This window comes from Danio rerio, chromosome 22 (assembly GCF_052040795.2).
Source record: "Danio rerio strain M-AB ecotype USA chromosome 22, GRCz13ab, whole genome shotgun sequence".
NCBI lineage: Eukaryota > Metazoa > Chordata > Actinopteri > Cypriniformes > Danionidae > Danio > Danio rerio.
The window spans coordinates 14067501-14086736 of NC_141042.1; the positions used below are offsets into that span (position 1 = coordinate 14067501).

The window sequence follows — 19236 nt, forward strand, 5'->3', positions numbered from 1 at the left end:
TAGCCATCATGTAACAAATAATACGACTGTTATTAAGCTGTTTAAAAGACAAAATTTATGTTTTATCACATTTGAGAATCAGTGTCGGAAATGTCACAATATAATTAGAATATTTGTCAAAATTTACAAAAAGAAACAAAAAACAATATATACATAGATCACCGGTGCTTGTGGGTCACATGATGAACTTAGAACTTTAGGGGTCACAAAGAAAAAAAAAAAAAAAAAAAAACTAATGCAGGAGGGTCAACTGGAGTATTTAAAATTCATGTGTGAAAGGGTTAACTAACACTACTAGCTTAATAAACTACTATTTAGCTTATATAGGATTAGGATTTATACCTACTAATGAACAGTTGATAGCTAAATAATCGGCAGGTAATAAGTCAGTAGCATGAACTGTGACCTAAAGTAAAGTGTCACCGACATATTTTATACAGACCTATAGGAAATATGCAAAATTTTATGAACTTTGAGTAAAAAAAGTAATGTATGCGAGTAAGTACTTGCTCTTGTACTGCTTCATCTTATTTAAAAAAAAATAATAAAAAAAAAATAATATATATATATATATATATATATATATATATATATATATATATATATATATATATATATATATATATATATATATATATATATATATATATATATAATGATGATAATTATTATGAAATTAATTTGCTGTCAATCAGTTTAGCCAATGCATTATTACATTTATTATCTCTAAAATATGTAGTACATTCTATTTACTAAACATGTATTCTTGTAGCCATTTTATAGGTAAAGGGATGAAGAATTATTGAGACTACATCTTCAGATTTAAAATCAAGCTAGTTTTTTCTTGATATGTCTAAATGTATACATGTTTTAGATCAATCAATCAATCAATCAATAAATCAATCAAATAAAATGAAAAATCTATGTATACAAAAAACTGTTAAAAAACACTAACATTTATTTCCATTATTGCAAACAAACAAACAAACAAAAGAGTTTGCAAAGTGAATAAAAATGTAATTACATTTTTCTATTGAAAAATTGTAAATGATTAAACTATTTACCAAGGCTTTGTTTCAAGTAAATATTAATAAAATATGCACAATTTATTATAAACTAAATGTAGCATTTCACTGGCCGAAAAAAAAATCTTTAATCCATCACAAGTTTTAGTCATATTTTATATTTAAAAGACATAATTATCTTCTAAAAACATTCATTTTAAATGTCCTTAATAAAACTCAATAATAAAAAACAAAAGAACTCAATTTCATATGCAAACCAAACAAACTAGAGCAAGACAAGTAATTAAGAACATTCTCACCTCATAATCGACCTCCAGAGAATCGTCCAGTCCACCCGTCCTGACGTGTTTGGTCAGTCTGTCCACAGTGAAGTTGATCTGTTTGTTAAATCGCTCAATCAGGACGGAGTGCCAGTGCTGGTCATCCAGAAGACCGCCCAGAAACACTGACACATGGCCGCTGCTTGGGTGCGTCTTAGCATCGTCTTCAGACAAAAACACAATCAGAGAAAAGAATTCAGTTTGAGCATTTCAATCACCAGTATTCCTCTTAGAACAGCTTTACTGCAGTCCCTGTTCGTCTGCGTGTTCATATTTTGAATTGGTCAGTGTTTATGTTTAGGCCAGTAATATATTACTTTAAAATCCTCACACAATTATCCCCTCATTCATTCATCTATTACCTTAGTAAATCTATTTATAAAACAAGAACCCAATCCAATTACCCATCTGTATGCTTATTTAATCACTCACCTATTTCTAATCTAATAATATTTACATATGCTTACTCACTACTTCACACTCTACCTTCACTCATCCATTCACTCACTCCATCACCATCCACTTACTTACCAAAGGGCTATTCATCAATCCATCTATACAGTAACCGTTCAGCTTATTCAAAAACTTACGCAAGCATCAATCATCCATTTTCTCACTCCATTACCTCACTCATTCATCTATCTCTCACTCAATCTAATAATCTATTCATATACTCATCTATCCACTCACTCACTCACTCAACCTTAAACTTATTCATCCATCACTCACTCACTCATCTATACACTCACTCGACCTTTATTTTATGCATCTATCACTTACTCACTCATCCATCACTCACTCACTGACTCACTCAACCAATAACTTAACCCTAATCTTATTCATCCATCCATCCATCAACCACACACCCATTCATTCATTAATTCATTAATTCAACCTTAAACTTATTTATCCATACATCCATCACTCACTCAGACTCATTCATTCATACATCCACTCATTCAGCCTTTAACCTTTCATCCATTTATCTAATCACTCATTCACTTACTCATTCTTCATTCTCTTATTCATCCATTTACTTACCCAACCTTTAACTTATGCCTCAATCCATCATTCACTCACTTACATAGTCATCTCTAATCCATCCACTCATTCACTCAACCTTCAGCTTATTCTTCTTCGATCAACCACTCACCCACTCACTTAAACTTTAACTTGTACATCAATCCATTATTCACTCAATGATTCACGTATCTCTCACCCACTCACTTACCTACCTCTCAACTTATTCATCCATCCATCACTCACCCACTCACCTCTCAACTTATTCATCCTCAGTCACTCACCCAACTTTAACTTATTCATCCATCATCACTCACCCTCTCACTCAACCTTTAACTTACTCATCCATCCATCACTCATCCACTCACTCAACCTTCAATTTATTCATCCATCCATCAATCACCCACTCATTCAACTTTAATTCATTCATCCATCCATTACTCACTCACTCACTCAACTTTAACTTATTCATCCATCCATCACTCATCCACTCACTCAACCTTCAACTTATTCATCCATCCATTACTCACTCACTCAACTTTAACTTATTCATCCATCACACACCCACTCAACCTTCAACTTATTCATCCATCAATCACTCACCCACTTACTCACTCATACATCCCTCACTCACTCACTGTTTACTTTTTCATCTATTAATCCATCCATCACTCATTTACTCAATCATTAGTCTCTCATCCATACATTCACATACTCAACTTATGCATCAATCCATCGTTCACCCACTCATCTCTCACCCATCCACTCACTACCTCCCTCACCCCTCAACTTAATCATCCATACAATCGCTCACCCACTCACTCAACCTTTAACTTATCCATACATCTCTCACCCACTTACTCAAACCTCGACTTATTCATCCATCTATCACTCACCCACTTACTTGCTCATACATCCACCCATTCTCACTCTCTTTAACTCATCCAATCCCTCACATGTTCATGCACTCATCCAATCCTCACTCGTTCATGCACTCATCCATCCACCCATACAGATAATGAATATCCATCCATCCCTCCATAAATCCTAACTCTCTTTAACTTATCCACCCAATCACTCACTCATTCATACACTCATCCATTCATCAATAATTAACACATGCATCCTTCCATACAGATAATGTATACCATCCATTCCTCCCTACATCCTCACTCTCTTTAACTCATCCATCCAATCACTCACTGGTTCATACACTCATCCATTCAAGTAATGCATTCATCCTTCCATACATATAATGTATATACATCCATCCCTCCATACATCCTCACTCTCTTTAACTCATCCATCCAATCATTCACTCGTTCATACACTCATCCATGTATCAATAAGTCACTCATTCATCCACCCATACAGATAATCTATATCCATCCTTCAGTAACTTCTCCATCACTCACTTATCTATCCATACACTTCCACAATCCACACATTTTCATAAAATATTAGGGCATTTTTTCTAGTATTATTTTTAGTTTGTGCTGGGCAAAAAATAATGGCAATTAATCCCATACAAAATAAAAGTTTGTTTTGACATAATATATTTGTCTATATTTTGTATATGTATTATGTATAAATGAATACACACAGGGATGCATTATATATTAATTTAAATATCTATGCAACAAAATTGTTTATTTGCGTGTGTGTTTCACATATACATAAGAAATATATAAAATAAACACACAAATATTATGTCAAAACAAACGTTTATTTTGCATGTGATTAATCTTTGCCCAGCACTATTTTTAATCTTACAAACAACACAGAAACAGGAGTACATTCAATCCTTTTTTGTTTTGTTTCAATCATGCTACCAAATGAAACAGTATCTACATTGCTGTTGGAACTTTTGATCAGTTGCTAAATTTAAAGTGTTTTTTATACTGGGCAACCTTATAAAGAATATTATCAAACAGTCTTCTTTTCAGCACGCATCTTTAAAAGCAGCCATAAATAGCTTGGGAAAGGTGTGCCGTGTGCCGTCTCCTCTGTTTGATCCTTCTGAACTTCCTGGAAAGAAACCTGTCGTCGCGATGATAAAAGAACAGAGAGAACCGCACATCTCCACAAAGTGAAAGAAGCCTGTCAGGAACATGTTCAGCTCGTATTTCACCACCAAAATCAAAAGAAAGATGTAAAAAAATTATGATCCTCAAAAAAAAAAAAAAAAAAAAGGAAAGCATCCAATTTTAGATATAAGAGTGGTAATGTAAAAACAAAAAAGGTTGCAAAGAGTAGGTTCAATTTGAATTATGTTATTATTAAACATTATTAGTTAGACAATATTGACCAGCAGTTAATACTTTATCAAACCCAAACCAAACGAACAGACTTTCCTGCAGAAGATATCCTTGTTCTGTTAAAGCATCACTTTAAAAGAATGAATGAATTAATTAATGTTTATTTTAAAATATTTTGGGAAAAACAAACACATTCATGAATAAACAAACAAACAAATACATTAAACAAGTAAATAAAAAAATTAACAAAATAAAATAAAATAAAAGAAAGAAAAAATAAAAAAATACATGAACAAACAAATAAATGAAGAAATAATTTAAGTAAATAAATAGTTTCAATAAATATATTTTTTTAAATAATTTTGGAAATAAATACAAACAAATATACAAATAAACAAACAAATAAGTAAATACAAACAAACAAATAATTATTTTAAAATATTTGTGAAAAAAATAAACAAATACAAACAAAGAAACAAACAAATAAATGAATAAATAAATACATTTGAAAAATAAAAAGAAATAAAAAAATAGGCTACATGAACAAACAAACAAACACATAATTTTATAAATAGTTTCAATAAATAAATATTTTTTTTAAATACATTTTGGAAAAATACAAATATAAAAAACAAACAAACAAACAAACAAACAAACAAACAAACAAACAAACAAACAAACAAACAAACAAACAAACAAACAAAATAATACAAACACAAACAAATAAATAGCTTTTATTTCATCACAAAATACAAAAACATTACTACAAGTTACTAAATAAAATAACTGGTTTCATTGCATTGTGACATTATTTATATATATATATATATTGATTACTATTACTTTCAGAAGTAAGAGTGATGTGGGGTGGGTGGTGGGCTTTATATGCATAGCTCGTGATTATGTATTAAACCATTTAAATATGTTGCCAAAAAATAAATAAAGAAAGATCAGTAAGACTTTATTTACCTTTACATAAAACAATAACAGTTAATAATCCTTAAAACACAAACTATAAGCCACAATTTTGAAGTGAAGAACTGAACAGATGTATTTTGTTTTCCTCTACCCATAAAGGTGACAAAAAAACCCAGCATTGGAAATTAGTTTGGAGAGCTTCTTGTGGCTTTCAGATGAAGGGCGAATGCAAATGCAACCAGAAGAAAAAAAAAGGGAAAAAAAAGAACATTGTCCTGATAAACAGCATCAACATAATATCATCTGGGTTATACTTAGCAATCAGCGCTCGCCGTGGCTCTTATCATAACGTACAACTTATTCCATCCGACTGCTGATGCTAATTGAAACAGGAGGCTGAGAAAAGCTCCGGGACTCTACATTAGGCCGCTCTTTTTTTGACAGCTCCATACACTTATATGTGATTACGCCACAGATTTGGCCTCTTAATCAAATCTTTGTTTCAAAACCGCCTCTCATGTGATTATGCTAAGATGCTAGGATTGTGTCTAGCGAACACTTTAGCTTGTCGTAATGATAGAGGAGCTCTGCAAATATAAAGATGTGGAATAATCTAAACGACGCCGCTGAAAAGCAGTTGCGAAAAGCTCATAGTTTTGGGAGTGTTTTGAATTGGAGTTATTTTATATCAGATATTTTGTATTTTGTACTGTACGGTGCTGGTCAAAAGTTCGAGATTAGTAAGATTTGCCTAAACAAATACAGTATAAACTGTAAAAAAAGAGAGCAGTTTTGTTTTTGAATGTAGTTTAAATTCTCATTTATTTTCATTATAATTTCTCCAGATTCCAGATGATCTTTCAGAAAGTCCTTATATTATGCTGATTTGATGTTCTAAAACGATTGATTATTACTGGTATTCATGTTTTTTTTAACTAATTCATTAATTTTCCTTTAGCTTAGTCCTTTTATTTATCAGAGGTTGCCACAGCGGAATCAACTGCCAACTTATCCAGACTGTTCTACACAGCGGATGCCATTCCAGCCGCAACCCAGTACTGGGAAACTGTTTTTTTGAATAATTTTTGTAAATATCAATGTTGAAGCGTGTTATTCCTTCATATTTAGCATGACAGGGGGTTCAAGGTGGATGGGAGGATTGAGTGGGGGGATTTTTCAAAACAAAGATAAGGAAGGTAGGATGATGGGTTTATTTATTGGAGGCTAGAATTAATCTGACTGGGCTAGCAATGATTATTATTGCAAGACCAGCCACGATGAATCAAACCATCTTCTAGAAAGTAGTTTATAAATGTCAGGGTTCTGCCACTCTGGTCTTGTAAGTTCTTGTTTTGGTGGCAGAGTCCGGACACTAGCTCTGTCTACTCCTGTCCTGTTGTGCTAGGCTCGAGTTTTCTTGGGTCGAGCACTTGTTTTGTCATTGTTTGTGTCTCTGTATGAGCGCCATTTGTGAACGCGCATGGACCGTGCACGCCCCCGCTTGATGCGGGTGGGTGAGGTCTTTGCGTGTTTGCAAGTGCGTGCTCCCGTCCGGATGTTCATGTTTGTCTGACTGCAGCGTGGTGTTTCATTCCCAGTGTCTTAGTCTAGTTGGTTTCGGTTTCGTTCGGCGCTGGGATGAAACATGCACGCTGCGTGTGTGAGTGCACGGTGAGTGTTTTTATTCATCGTGTACTCGTGTCTTGTGTTCAGTCTTCTGTTGGTGTTGTGTTTAGCACATGGTGCGTGTTTACATGCATTGTGTGCTTGTGTTGTCATGAACACGTGGTTATAATGAGTTATATCATTGGCTGCGTGTTCTAGTCTTGTTTTATGTGAGCGCATGGCTTGTGTTGTCTCTTTGTGTCATGTGCTCTTCAGTCTTTGATCTAGTCCCACCCTCCTTGTTAACCCATTATTAGTTCATCTATTTGTGTGTTAATTTTCTACAGCTTATAAACCCCTCATGTCTGCTTTCCTGTGTCAGTTCGTCATCACATGTCATCACTTGTCGTCGTTTGAAGCCTTGTCCTGTCTGTCCAGCCCTGTTCCTTAACAGCCAGCCCAGAAAAGTTTGTTTGTGTGTTTTGACAATGTTTCCCCCTTGGGATAGTTTATTTAGCATTTTATTTTATTTTTATTATTTAATAAATTCCCATTTCTCTGAATTTGAGTCCTCACTCCTTTTTCCTTTCCCCTCACCAACCCCGACAATAAAACTTTATTTAATAAGTCATTAATGAATAAAAGTATATATATTTTTAATGATACTGTTCTTTTTAATAGTATTTTATCGGAATTTCCACAAAAAAACCAACAACAACAACAACAACACAAACAATAATAATAATAGTTTCCTTAATAGCAGATATCCCATTTAAAATTATTTAAATTGTAAACTACATTTCATAATAAAACAGTTTTTGAAATTGTTACAATGTCACAATTTTACATTTGTTTTGATAATGTAAAAGCAGCCATGGTGAGCTTAAACAGACGCACACGCACACATTTTAATAAATGTTCTAATCTCACACTGTAGTGCAAGTTACAACACATTTATAACAAATAAATGACAGTTTAAAAATGATTCACTAAATTAAAAGAGATGCACTACTGATTATCATATAATTTAAAAAAATAAATAAAAATAAACAAAATATAAGTTCAACAAATAAAAAAGTTCAAAACAAAGTGTAAACAATAGAAAAGAGCAATTCCAGTGTTATGGGTGTGACTTTTGCAGTAAAAACTTAACATAAATTCACATAAAACATCTATGTAAATCTTATATTGAAATATCTGATTATATCTTTCAGGACAAATCATCCCAGAGTTATGATACCAGAAAAATATAAATCTGTAAACATGGTTTGTACTTTAAATGTGGGAAATAAACATGCGTTATATTGATGTGACGTAAAAAGTATGCAAGTTTGCAGTATACAACATGTCTTGTGAAAATTCTGTGAATTAAACTGCACAATCCACAAGAAATCATGCTAATCAAAAAGACAAGTGTTGGCTCACTATAGAACAACCATGACGGATTTAATTTAATATTTTTGCATTCATGAGGAAAAATATTTCGTTATGGATGTTACATCTCTCCGTTATGGATGTAACAGATGTGAAATTGACACTTGGTTGACTTTGGTAAATTAAATTTTTAGTTTGAAAACATTGACAGATACATTTTTAAATATTTCTAAAGTACTGTGAAATACTTGCTTACGCCAAAAACTAAGAAACCGTTTCCTTTTGGGTTTTTTTTTCTTTCCCATGGCGAGGTTGACATTTGCATCGGATTCCCTTAAAAATAGATTTAGTGCCCCTTGTGGCAACACTGAGAATGCAACACATTTTGTTACAGAAAATTCCAATGAAATCTCATGGCAATTCATAACTTTTTGATTTAGTGGTTAATTCGAATGAATTGGTATGATCTCATTTGTACAATTTAGTATGATTTGCTCAACACCCAGTAGTTGGGTTCAGGAATGGGTTTGGGTGCAACGCATACTTTTTTTTAAAATCATGCATTTTTGTACGAGTGAACTCTAATTTGTACAAATTAGCCATTAAACTGACAAAATGTAAAACACTTACGTTTTCTCGTAAGAAAATGTATTTTTTTTCCAAAGCAACTGCATTTACATGCTTGCACAGGGCATGTTTTTAGGTCAGGCTGTTGGTTTCTGAGTTTAAAAGGCTATAGAGGGCTCTTACTCACCCAGATTGATATGCAGGGCAAGCCGGCCCTTGTGCAGCTCTAGCGTTATGTAATCACCCCTTTGTCCCTCTCCGTGCACAAGGACCCCGTCAGCTCGTTGGCTCTTAAACCGCAATGAAATGACGTCTTTCACCGTGCTGGTGGATTTCTGGTTAAACCGATACAGTAGAGAGCTCCTTCCATTGAAGTCCGCCACATCAGACTCTGAAGAGAGAGAGAGAGAGAGAAAAAAGGGTTATAAATTCAATCCAAGATTCATAGATGTTAAGAAATGAAATATCAGGCACAAATTGTCAGTAAAAGTGTTTTTATATAATTTTCTAAAATAAAAGGTTACTATAAAAAGTCCAAAACAATAAAGCAGAACAAAACTCCAATCAAAAGCAAATAAAAGTAAAACAGCTAAATAATTAAAAAGCAAAAAAAAAAAAAAAGGCAAAAAAAGAAACAGAGCTCAAATTAAGCAAAACAAATTAATACAACAAAACAGCAAATCATTATTTATAAACAACAAATAATGCAAAGCACATCAATAACAAATAAAAGCAAAAAAGCATTAAAACAAATAGCAATGAATAAAGAGAGGTAACAAAGCAAAAACAGCATAGCAAAATAAAAACTAAAACTAAAACAAAGCAAATAAAAGTAAAATGGCAAAGTAAAATAAAAAAGCAAAACAAAAATACAAAGAAAAACTAACCTACAAAAAAAAGTAAATAAAACAGAACTACATAGAAGCTAAACAATACAGTTTTTCATAAAATGCAAAGCACATCCATAACGAATAAAATCAAAAATCAAGAAAAACAACAGCATAGCAAAATATAATCAAAGCAAAGTAAAACAAAAAGCAAACCAAAAAATACAAATACAAAGTAAGCGCATAATAATAAAAAACAGCAAACATGAACACTAAACAAAACTATATTTTCTAAACAACAAATAATGCAAAACACATCAATAACAAAAACAAGCAAAAACAAAAATAAAAAACAAAAATTGCAAAAAAAAAACAAAAATAAAAAATAAAATAAAATAAAAAAGCTAAACAAACCAAATTAAAAAAATAAAAATGGCAAAGTAAAACAAAAGCAAAGTGAACCAAAAATACAAAGCAAACTAAACACAATATAACAAAACTAAACAAAATCCAAAAAACTAAACAAAAACAAATCCAAAGCAAAACAAAACAAAGCAATGCTAAAAAATAATATTTTATACTTTATTTATTTAATTAATTTATTAATTCATTCATATATTCTAGAATTAAAATGTAAAAAAAAATCATAAAAGCTAAATAAACTGCAAAGAAAAGATAAATAATAATAATAATAATAATAATAATAATAATAATAATAATAATAATATACTAAGAAAAACAAATGCAAAGCAACAATGAAAAAAAACAGAAACAAAAAACAAAAACATAAAAAAATTAAAACTAAAGTACAAAAAAGAACTGATCAATAATAATGCCTCAATATACATCATATTTTAGGATTTACAAGCATATTCATCACATGTAAAGGTCACAAAAAAATGTGACCCATCTTATGAGTTTGGGTCAGTTTAGCTCTCTGATCTTCTCCTTAAAAGCTGTGTCCAGAATCTAAAGAAACATGAAGGCTGTCTCAAAGCAGCCCTTCAGAACAAATTCTACCCAGGGCTGTAAAAGGCAGAAATGTGGATTTTGACCCGGGCTCAGAGGTCAGACATCACATTTTTGCTCTCTTTCTCCATCTCTCCTCATCGGAGTGCGCGAGACTGAAGCTAACTAGCCGTGACAAGCAAAGCCGCGCAAAGAGCTGGAAGCCGTCTGCTGAATATAGAAATAACAGAGTCCAGGAACATCAGCAAGAGCAATGAGGCTGACTTAGAGAAAGTGAGGAGATCAGACTGAAAAGTGTTTGCTTTTCTTTCTTTTTTTTTTTTTGGAAAAGTTTGTGTTTTGATGGAGACACAGTGTACATCCAGATGGAAATGATGAGGAACTATATCTTTGAGACAGAACAATAATCGATAAATCCCCATGAAAGGAACATAGAGAATAACCTTGAGAGGAAAGAAAGAAGTAAAGCTGAATAAACTTGTATTGACCAAAAAGATACCAACAAGAAAAAGCTAAACAAATCCAAAGCAAAAAAAAAAAAAAGCAAAGCCAAATTAAGCAAAGCATATTGTGATAATCTGCAAAGACACAACAAAAAACAAACAAAAGCAAAGCTAAAAAAAAAAAAAAAAAAACAAAGCGACAAAGGAAAAACAGCAAAACAAAACAAAAAAATGTAAAGCAATAGTAAGCAGAGCAAAACAAATGTAAAGCAAAACAAAACAGCTGAGCAAAGCAAAACAACAAAAAACACAAAACAAAACAAAAAACAATTTTGAGAGGAAAGTAAAAGTGAAACAAAATATACTTGTATTAACCAAAATGGACTCTAAGAAAATAAAAGAAATGCAGAGCAAAAATTTATGCAGAGCAAATTGTGAAAAAAAAAATCTAACAAAAGCAACCAACAAACAATGTAAAAAACGCAAAGTAAAACAAAACAAATATGTTAAGCGGGAGTGAGCTTGTCGCAATCACCAGCAATCTATATGCTTGCAGATCGCTGGCATACATGCGGATTGCTATAAGGACTACAAATCCACCAGTATATGGACTACAAGTTCCAGTCATGCACCACAAAAACTCACACCGGTTCCTTATCCTGAATGATTGCAAACAAACAGCTGGAGAATTTTTTAAAGATTGATAACAAGGACTTTAAATACAGCGCGCACACACACATCTGGACTGAGGCCCCGTTTACACTAATGCGTTTTAGTTTGAAAACAGCGTTTTAGATCAAAAACGATCCACGTCCACACTAGCATTTCACCTAGCGTTTCTGAACATATCTCCGTCCACACTATGCCACCAAAAACGTATATCACGTGACCATTTGCGCACTCTGGGCATGCGCATTCTAGCGACTATATGCAGCTGCTGTAATAAAAAAGGCAGTTTACCTGCACAATGGCGCATAAAACAGACAATAGTGCAAACAATGCTCCCATTTCTGTGTCCATGTTATTGTTTACAGTGAAGGATGTGAACGCAAAAACAACAAACCAAAAACCAAAGCAAAATAAAGGATAAAAAAAACACAATTGATATCACCATGGAGAGAACACAAAAATACCTAAACAAAAAATAAATAAATAAATAAATAAAAGAAAAAAACTCAAAAGCAAAAACAAACCAAAAACCAAAGCAAAATAAAAAAAGATAAAAAAACACTCACAATCAAAACTAAACAATAAATAAAATGAAAAACAACAAACAGGACAACAAAATAGTCAAAACAAAAAAGCAAAAACAACAAACCAAAAACCAAAGCAAAATTAAAATTAAAGGATAAAAACAATTAATAAATCATCATAGAAAGAACATAAAAAAATACCTAAACTAAAAAAACTGAAAAACAAGCAACAACAAAAAACAAAAAAAACAACAACAAAAAAAGGGAGATAAGAATAATCAATGAACCACCAAAGGAACATAAAAAAACTAAACGAAAAATAAAAACAGAGCCTAATCAAGTCAAAACATATCAAATTTTTAATAAAACAATCAGCAAGGCAAAAACAAAAAGCACTGTGAGAACAAAAGCAAAGCAAACTTTCAAATGCAAAAAAGAAACAGATCAAAACACTTCTAAGCAAAACAAAAAGCAGAGAAAAACCTAAAAAGAAAAACAAAGCAAAACAATGACCAGTGAAAATAGGATAAATAATTACTATGTTTTACAAAAAAAAAAAAAGGGTAAAAAAAAAAAAAAAAAAAAGCCTGTCAAGATGGAATGATAATCTTATCATTTTAGTGAGACAACAATCAGTAAATCACCATGGAAGTTGCACAAAGAATAACCTTGAGTGGAAAGAAAGAAGTGAAGCAGAAAACACTGCCAGGTTTAGGGATAAAAAAATAAGTAAATGCATATTGTATAATCCTTCCTGAGGGGGAAAAACAAAAACAATGAAGTTCAAACTGTCGACTGCATCTGAACTCATTCAGACGGCTCGCTAAACACAACACACAGAAATCACGTCATGCTTGAATTATTTATTATCTAGAATTGTACACAGTAAAAAAGTTCTATCCTCTCTTTCTATGACTTGTTAAACTCCATACCCACCATTCTTATGAGTCATTCAGGATTATTACAGTTCAATAAATTATTTTTTTTGTTAAATGAAAAGATGTAGAAATATGAAAAAGAATCAGAAATGCTGAAACTGAAATGAGTTTAAAGCCACAGCTTAGAAGTTTAGTATTGTTTTAATGATAAGTAAATTCAAAATATTTATAAAATAAAAATCATAATATGTAACTCTTAATCCAGTTAATTTCTGAATATGGAAGAAAAAAAGGGTCATAATTTAATTTTAATATATTATGAAGATTATTATTAATTCATAATATAAACATTAAACATTTTAATAAGTATTATTTATAATTTGCAATAATAAACATAATATTAACCATTATTATTTATTATTATTATAAAAAATATAAAAAGAATAAACAAATCTTGATCCAGTTAATTTCTGAATATGGAAGAAAAAAAAGAGCTCATTTAATTTTAAAATATCATTAATAAATATTATTTTTAATAATAATAATAATAATAATAATAATAATAATAATAACAACAACAACAACAATTATTATTACCATTATCATCATTTATAATAATCAAATTTAATAAAAATATTAGTAATAAATTTCATTAATAAATATTAATAAACAAATAATAATAATGGTTAAGAAATCAGGCATACATTTTCCATCTCAGATCGTCTTTGGGTCTATTTTTAACACACACACACACACACGCGCACGCGCACGCGCACGCGCACACGCACACACACACACACACACACACACACACACACACACACACACACACACACACACACACACACACACACACACACACACAGTCATCCACAAACTTAGAATTAGACCTCACTTTATTTGTGGGTCTCTTGGTGGCATCACCACAGCAGTGCTCGGATGTGAATTAATGACTGTACAGGGACACGCAGACACACTTACAGTATGAATGCTCCTGCTACACACTCGCCATTTCAGGCATACACACGCAAACAGTTTACACCACGAAGCCGCGGCCTTAAATTGCAGTTAGCAGCAGAGGCGCTTGACAGATTTAAAACTAATTGACTTTCAGGAGCATTCAGCAGTGCATGAATAAGGCCACTGCGCCACTGAGGACCTCCGCTTTATCCCACAGAAAAAGAAGCATGAATGGAAGAAGAATGGATGCACTATCTTAAAGGTGCAGTTCGCCTCTTTGTCTTTTATTTTCATAGTCTTATGCATGATTGAGTTCATAGTGCCTTCGTTTGACGTCACTCTTTTGCTTTCTTGTCAATGGTTGAATTCAACTGACAATGTTAAAAATACTAAAAATGTGTTTTAGCAAAAAATTGAGACGTCATGCATATGAACAAAATATGGTCAGTCAAGCTGTAGTGATCGCCAGCTGTGTTTTCTACACTGGAGATAACTTTCGGTATTCCAAACGAACTACAACTCCCACAACTCTTTGCACCCATTAACTCCTGCAGCAGCTGACCATAATTTGAACATTCAACATTACAGACACAGCTGTAGCTCATCTCACTGATTACATATATATATATATATATATTTTTTTTTTTCATTTGCATAAACAGTGAGCAAATACAAGTAAATCTTATTGAACATCATTTAGTTTCATCACCAATTATCATAGTAGAACAGTTTCTCAAGCAGTTTGTGATGCATTTTGGAAACAGGAGATGAGCCCCTGGTCTAATGCGCCACCTGGCTTGAAAAACCCATTCTCAAAGACTTATTTTAAGTCATTATTTGGGTAGCACACATATCCTGAATGCCTTCAGCAGAATTTGAATGAGCTACTTTAATTTAGATAAAAAAAGGATCTATGCCCACCTATTATATATATATATATATATATATATATATATATATATATATATATATATATATATATATATTTATATATATATATTAGCGGTAGTAATTACAAAAAAAATTGCAACTACCAATAGTGGCGATGCTCATTTTTGGTGCAAAATTTAACAATGGCCTAAACAGTAGTGTATTGCACATTTTTATTTGATAGGTTTTGGTATATAAAAAAGTCCAATAACACTTTAAACAGCTGAAGTGTTTTTTTATGTTTCCATGGTGACTCATGGTTTTGGCATTCTGTTGAAAAGCACTTTTGTGTTTTGTGCTTAGAATTATTTAAGGAGTGATTTTGGAATCAACATACCTCGAGTAAGCAGGTTTAGGGTTAATCAACCGAGAGTTCACCAGATGTTAAATTAACCTTGCTTTCTGAAATACACACCAGGTCCACATGACTACAGCTTTTTTAGTCATTTTCAGGCATTCATATGAATGTTGTTGTTTCGTAAAATGTAAATCGAGTAGCAATAAGCAATTTGCAATGTTTTTTTTTTTTTTTTTTTTAACTGACATGCTGCTGACTTTAGATTTCAATACGCTATCCTTTGAGCACATCTTACATACACAAATCACACTGTTGTGGTTAGAACGAAGTAAAAAAAAAAAAAAAAATCAAGCATGCTATGGTTTCAAAAGTTCAGCTAGTCTGTTTTTAGCTAGTTCTCTTTAATGCTGTTTTACTGCAGTCGGGTTGAGTTGGTTTAGACTTGAGTATCAAAGAGCAGAGTAACAATCAATCGGTTACCTCAAGGGTAGCCAGCGCCACACGCCTTGCGCTTGAAATATTTATAACACAGGCTTGCTAGTGCTCGTTTTCTCTTCTTTTTTTTCTCCTCTTCCCCCTCACTCCATCCTCGTTCCTTTCTCTCAGTCTCTCCTCAGGTGCTTTGTGTTTGCAGTCTGCGCACTAGCTTGAACCGATTGTCAATTCAAAGCTTGACTCCGCGACCTATCACTGCCATGTTTATTCTCTAAACGTTAATTTCGTGAGATAGGGCAGAATGTGACACCGCTGGGGGCGACTCGGTTTACCGCGTTGATCAAACATGATAAGTGGGTGCTGACCACACAGTATTTCAGTAATAGGGTTTGATAACAGAGACGCTAGTGCTTTCTCAAAGTCAGACCACTGAGAGGTTAGCGCTAGCGTTAGCTGCGGGTGTGCTCTTACATTCGGAAGGAGCCGTGAATGAATCAGGCTGTGTATTAGCGCTCGGTAATTAAGTCTATAGTTAGCCGCGCGCTAGTATGCGATACTCATACAATGGCTTCACGTGGCGATGCTCAGTGTTAGCACAAAGAGCACATGAACAAGTCTGCTAACCTGAACTCCAGGGGAGAAGTAAAGAAAAAATCATTCAAAGTTTTCTCCCCTTTCAGTGTTTTTTTTTTCCTTCTTTATTTCTTCACCGGAATTCAGGTTAGCAAACATGTTCATGTTCACACATCCATAATCAAAAATGTCAAAAGATATTTTTAGCAAATGACTGCACTTGTATGACACGACTAAATATCCCAGAATTCAGTAATAGGAATTCATGTGTGCTATTTATACATTCAGACTAGGGTGAGGCCGATAAACGATATTATATCTAAATCACAATAAAATGTCAATAACATTTCTAAGTGGTGGTTCATTCTGCAGTGACGACCCCAGATTAATAAAGGGACTAAGTCGAAAACAGAAGGAATGAATTAATGAACAATGATAAGCTTTGGACTTTTTAACTCTATATTGATCCAAAAGCCAATCACACAGCAGAAATGTGCAACAATGGGAATCTAAAAGTGTGTTGATATTTGAGATGTACCGAGGTTTCAGCCACTAAAAATTTATCAGCTGAAAATATTATGCCATTTAATGGACTGCAATGCCAACACTTCGATCATGAACTGTGACGTTGCAATAAAGTTATCCCAGAGTGGGTCCACTATCAGGCGTGGGAAAACTTTGTTTTTGCGGCATTACAGTTTGTCATCGAAGTGTTTGTGTCACAGTTGGTGTCAGAAGTGGGATGAATCCTCACTTCTTCACATGGACCCTCTAAATTTTGTGGCTTCAGTCATTGTTAGGGTACACTCCTTTAAATCCGGATACATTAACAACTTATATCGAAATACACAGTTGAAGTCAGAACTATTAGCTCCCCTTTGAATTTTTTTTCTTTTTTAAATATTTCCCAAATTATGTTTAACAGAGCAAAGAAATTTTCACAGCCTGTCTGATAATATTTTTTCTTCTGGAGAAAGCCTTATTTGTTTTAATTCAGCTGGAATAAAAGCAGTTATTACTTTTTTAAACATCGTTTTAGGGACACTTTTATTTCGATAGTCAACAGAACTAGTACCTAATTAACCTAGTTAAGCTTTTAAATCTCACTTTAAGCTGTATAGAATGGTCTTGAAAAATATCTAGCAATATATTATTCACTGTCATAACGGTAAAGATAAAATAGATCAGTTATTAGAGATGAGTTATTAAAACTATTATATTTAGAAATGTGTCGAAAAAGCTTTCGCTCTGTGTTTAACAGAAATTGGGGGGAAAAATAAACAGGGGGTCTAATAATTCATGGAGGCTAATATTTCTGACTGTGTATAGTTATCATTCAATATAGGAAACTTCATTTTTGCCATATCACCCAGCCCCTAATTCAGACCAATGGTTTAAAAAAATTTAGATTTACTTTTAAGAGTAACCTTGTTTTTAGCCTGCTCAAACTGTGACTTTACATTTGACACCCACTAAACAAATATTAAAGCAGGTCAGATACTATTTACGTCTTTCAAACAGCCATTAACATTTGTTATTCGTTAAGATGTTTATCAAACACAAGAGAACAGCAAACGCAAGCAGAATATATGCACAGGGGAATCATTTACAAGATCAATATGATGCATTTAGAAAACAGATAGGATTACTTTAGAATGCATAAAGTACAAGATATAGACCAAATGCACATTGAGTACTCACTGTATGCGCAGCCATAGACCTCCACTCTGAGGCCCATCCATCCTCCGGGACTCCAATCCATCGGCAAGAACCGCAGAAACCGTGTTCGTATTGAGTGCGAGAGCTTGTGGTGAACAACCCCATCTGAATTTGTGTTTCCAGGGAACGTCTGTATGAAAACAAACAAACAACAACAAAAGGAATCTTTAAGATTTGGTCTTGTTGGCATCTGTACTTCATGTCATGTCAAACATTTTAAATCCTTGGTGCAAAAATGAGTATTTTGATGCAAATAACACCAAATTAAAATTAATGCTAGTACACCACACTCAAAAAACACAATTACTAACACACAATTGTATGTTTTGCTCAAAGAAAGTCTAATCCATTATTTTTTCCCCTCACTATCATTACAATAGTTTTAGCAGTACATAAGAATCTATGAAATGTTGAATTTCTAGCAGTCTATGAATTAGAGAATATTTTTCTTTCACACTAAATCCATTAAAAAATGGCTCAAGTTTGTTTTGCCAAGCGTTCCCAGACAGATTTAGCAATCTGATCAAGTAGGTTACACAATTTCCTTTGCCAAAATGTGCTAATGTGACTGTGCCCTAATGCTAATGTTTTACTAGCACTCTCATTTACATTCTGTTACATAGACTTGAATGTAACTAAACTTCTGTCTCATAGACTTCAGCAGAATAAATCGTTTATTGTTAACAAATGTTAACAATAGTAGCCTATCTAAAGGGCTGGTTAACCAGTAGATACTAGTATTCTGTATTTTGCCTTTCACACTGCATTTAACACTGGTTTTAGCCTTAAGGCTGTTTTTCATCTCTGCGTCAAAAGCGTATATACATCTTGCCATGGCTGACACCGAAGCTGATGTGCACCTCTGAAAAAAATGTAACTACATGTCGCAACGGATTGGCCATGTGAACCCGTTGGAGTGAGTGT

The 19236-nt window shown here is 33.0% G+C and overlaps 1 protein-coding gene across 5 annotated transcripts in view; it reads right to left on the reverse strand.

The window, feature by feature from the left end:
- The window catches only part of cntnap5b (contactin associated protein family member 5b), a 172237-nt gene that overhangs the window by 65032 nt on the left and 87969 nt on the right, over positions 1–19236 (reverse strand). For all 5 annotated transcript variants that reach the window (XM_087304085.1, XM_087304087.1, XM_087304084.1 and 2 more), the window contains 3 exons: positions 18295–18442; positions 9275–9478; positions 1325–1509 (listed from right to left, as the gene is read on the reverse strand). In XM_087304085.1, coding sequence (XP_087160211.1) covers positions 1325–1509; positions 9275–9478; positions 18295–18442 — 537 coding nt within the window. The remainder of the gene's footprint in view (positions 1–1324; positions 1510–9274; positions 9479–18294; positions 18443–19236) is intronic.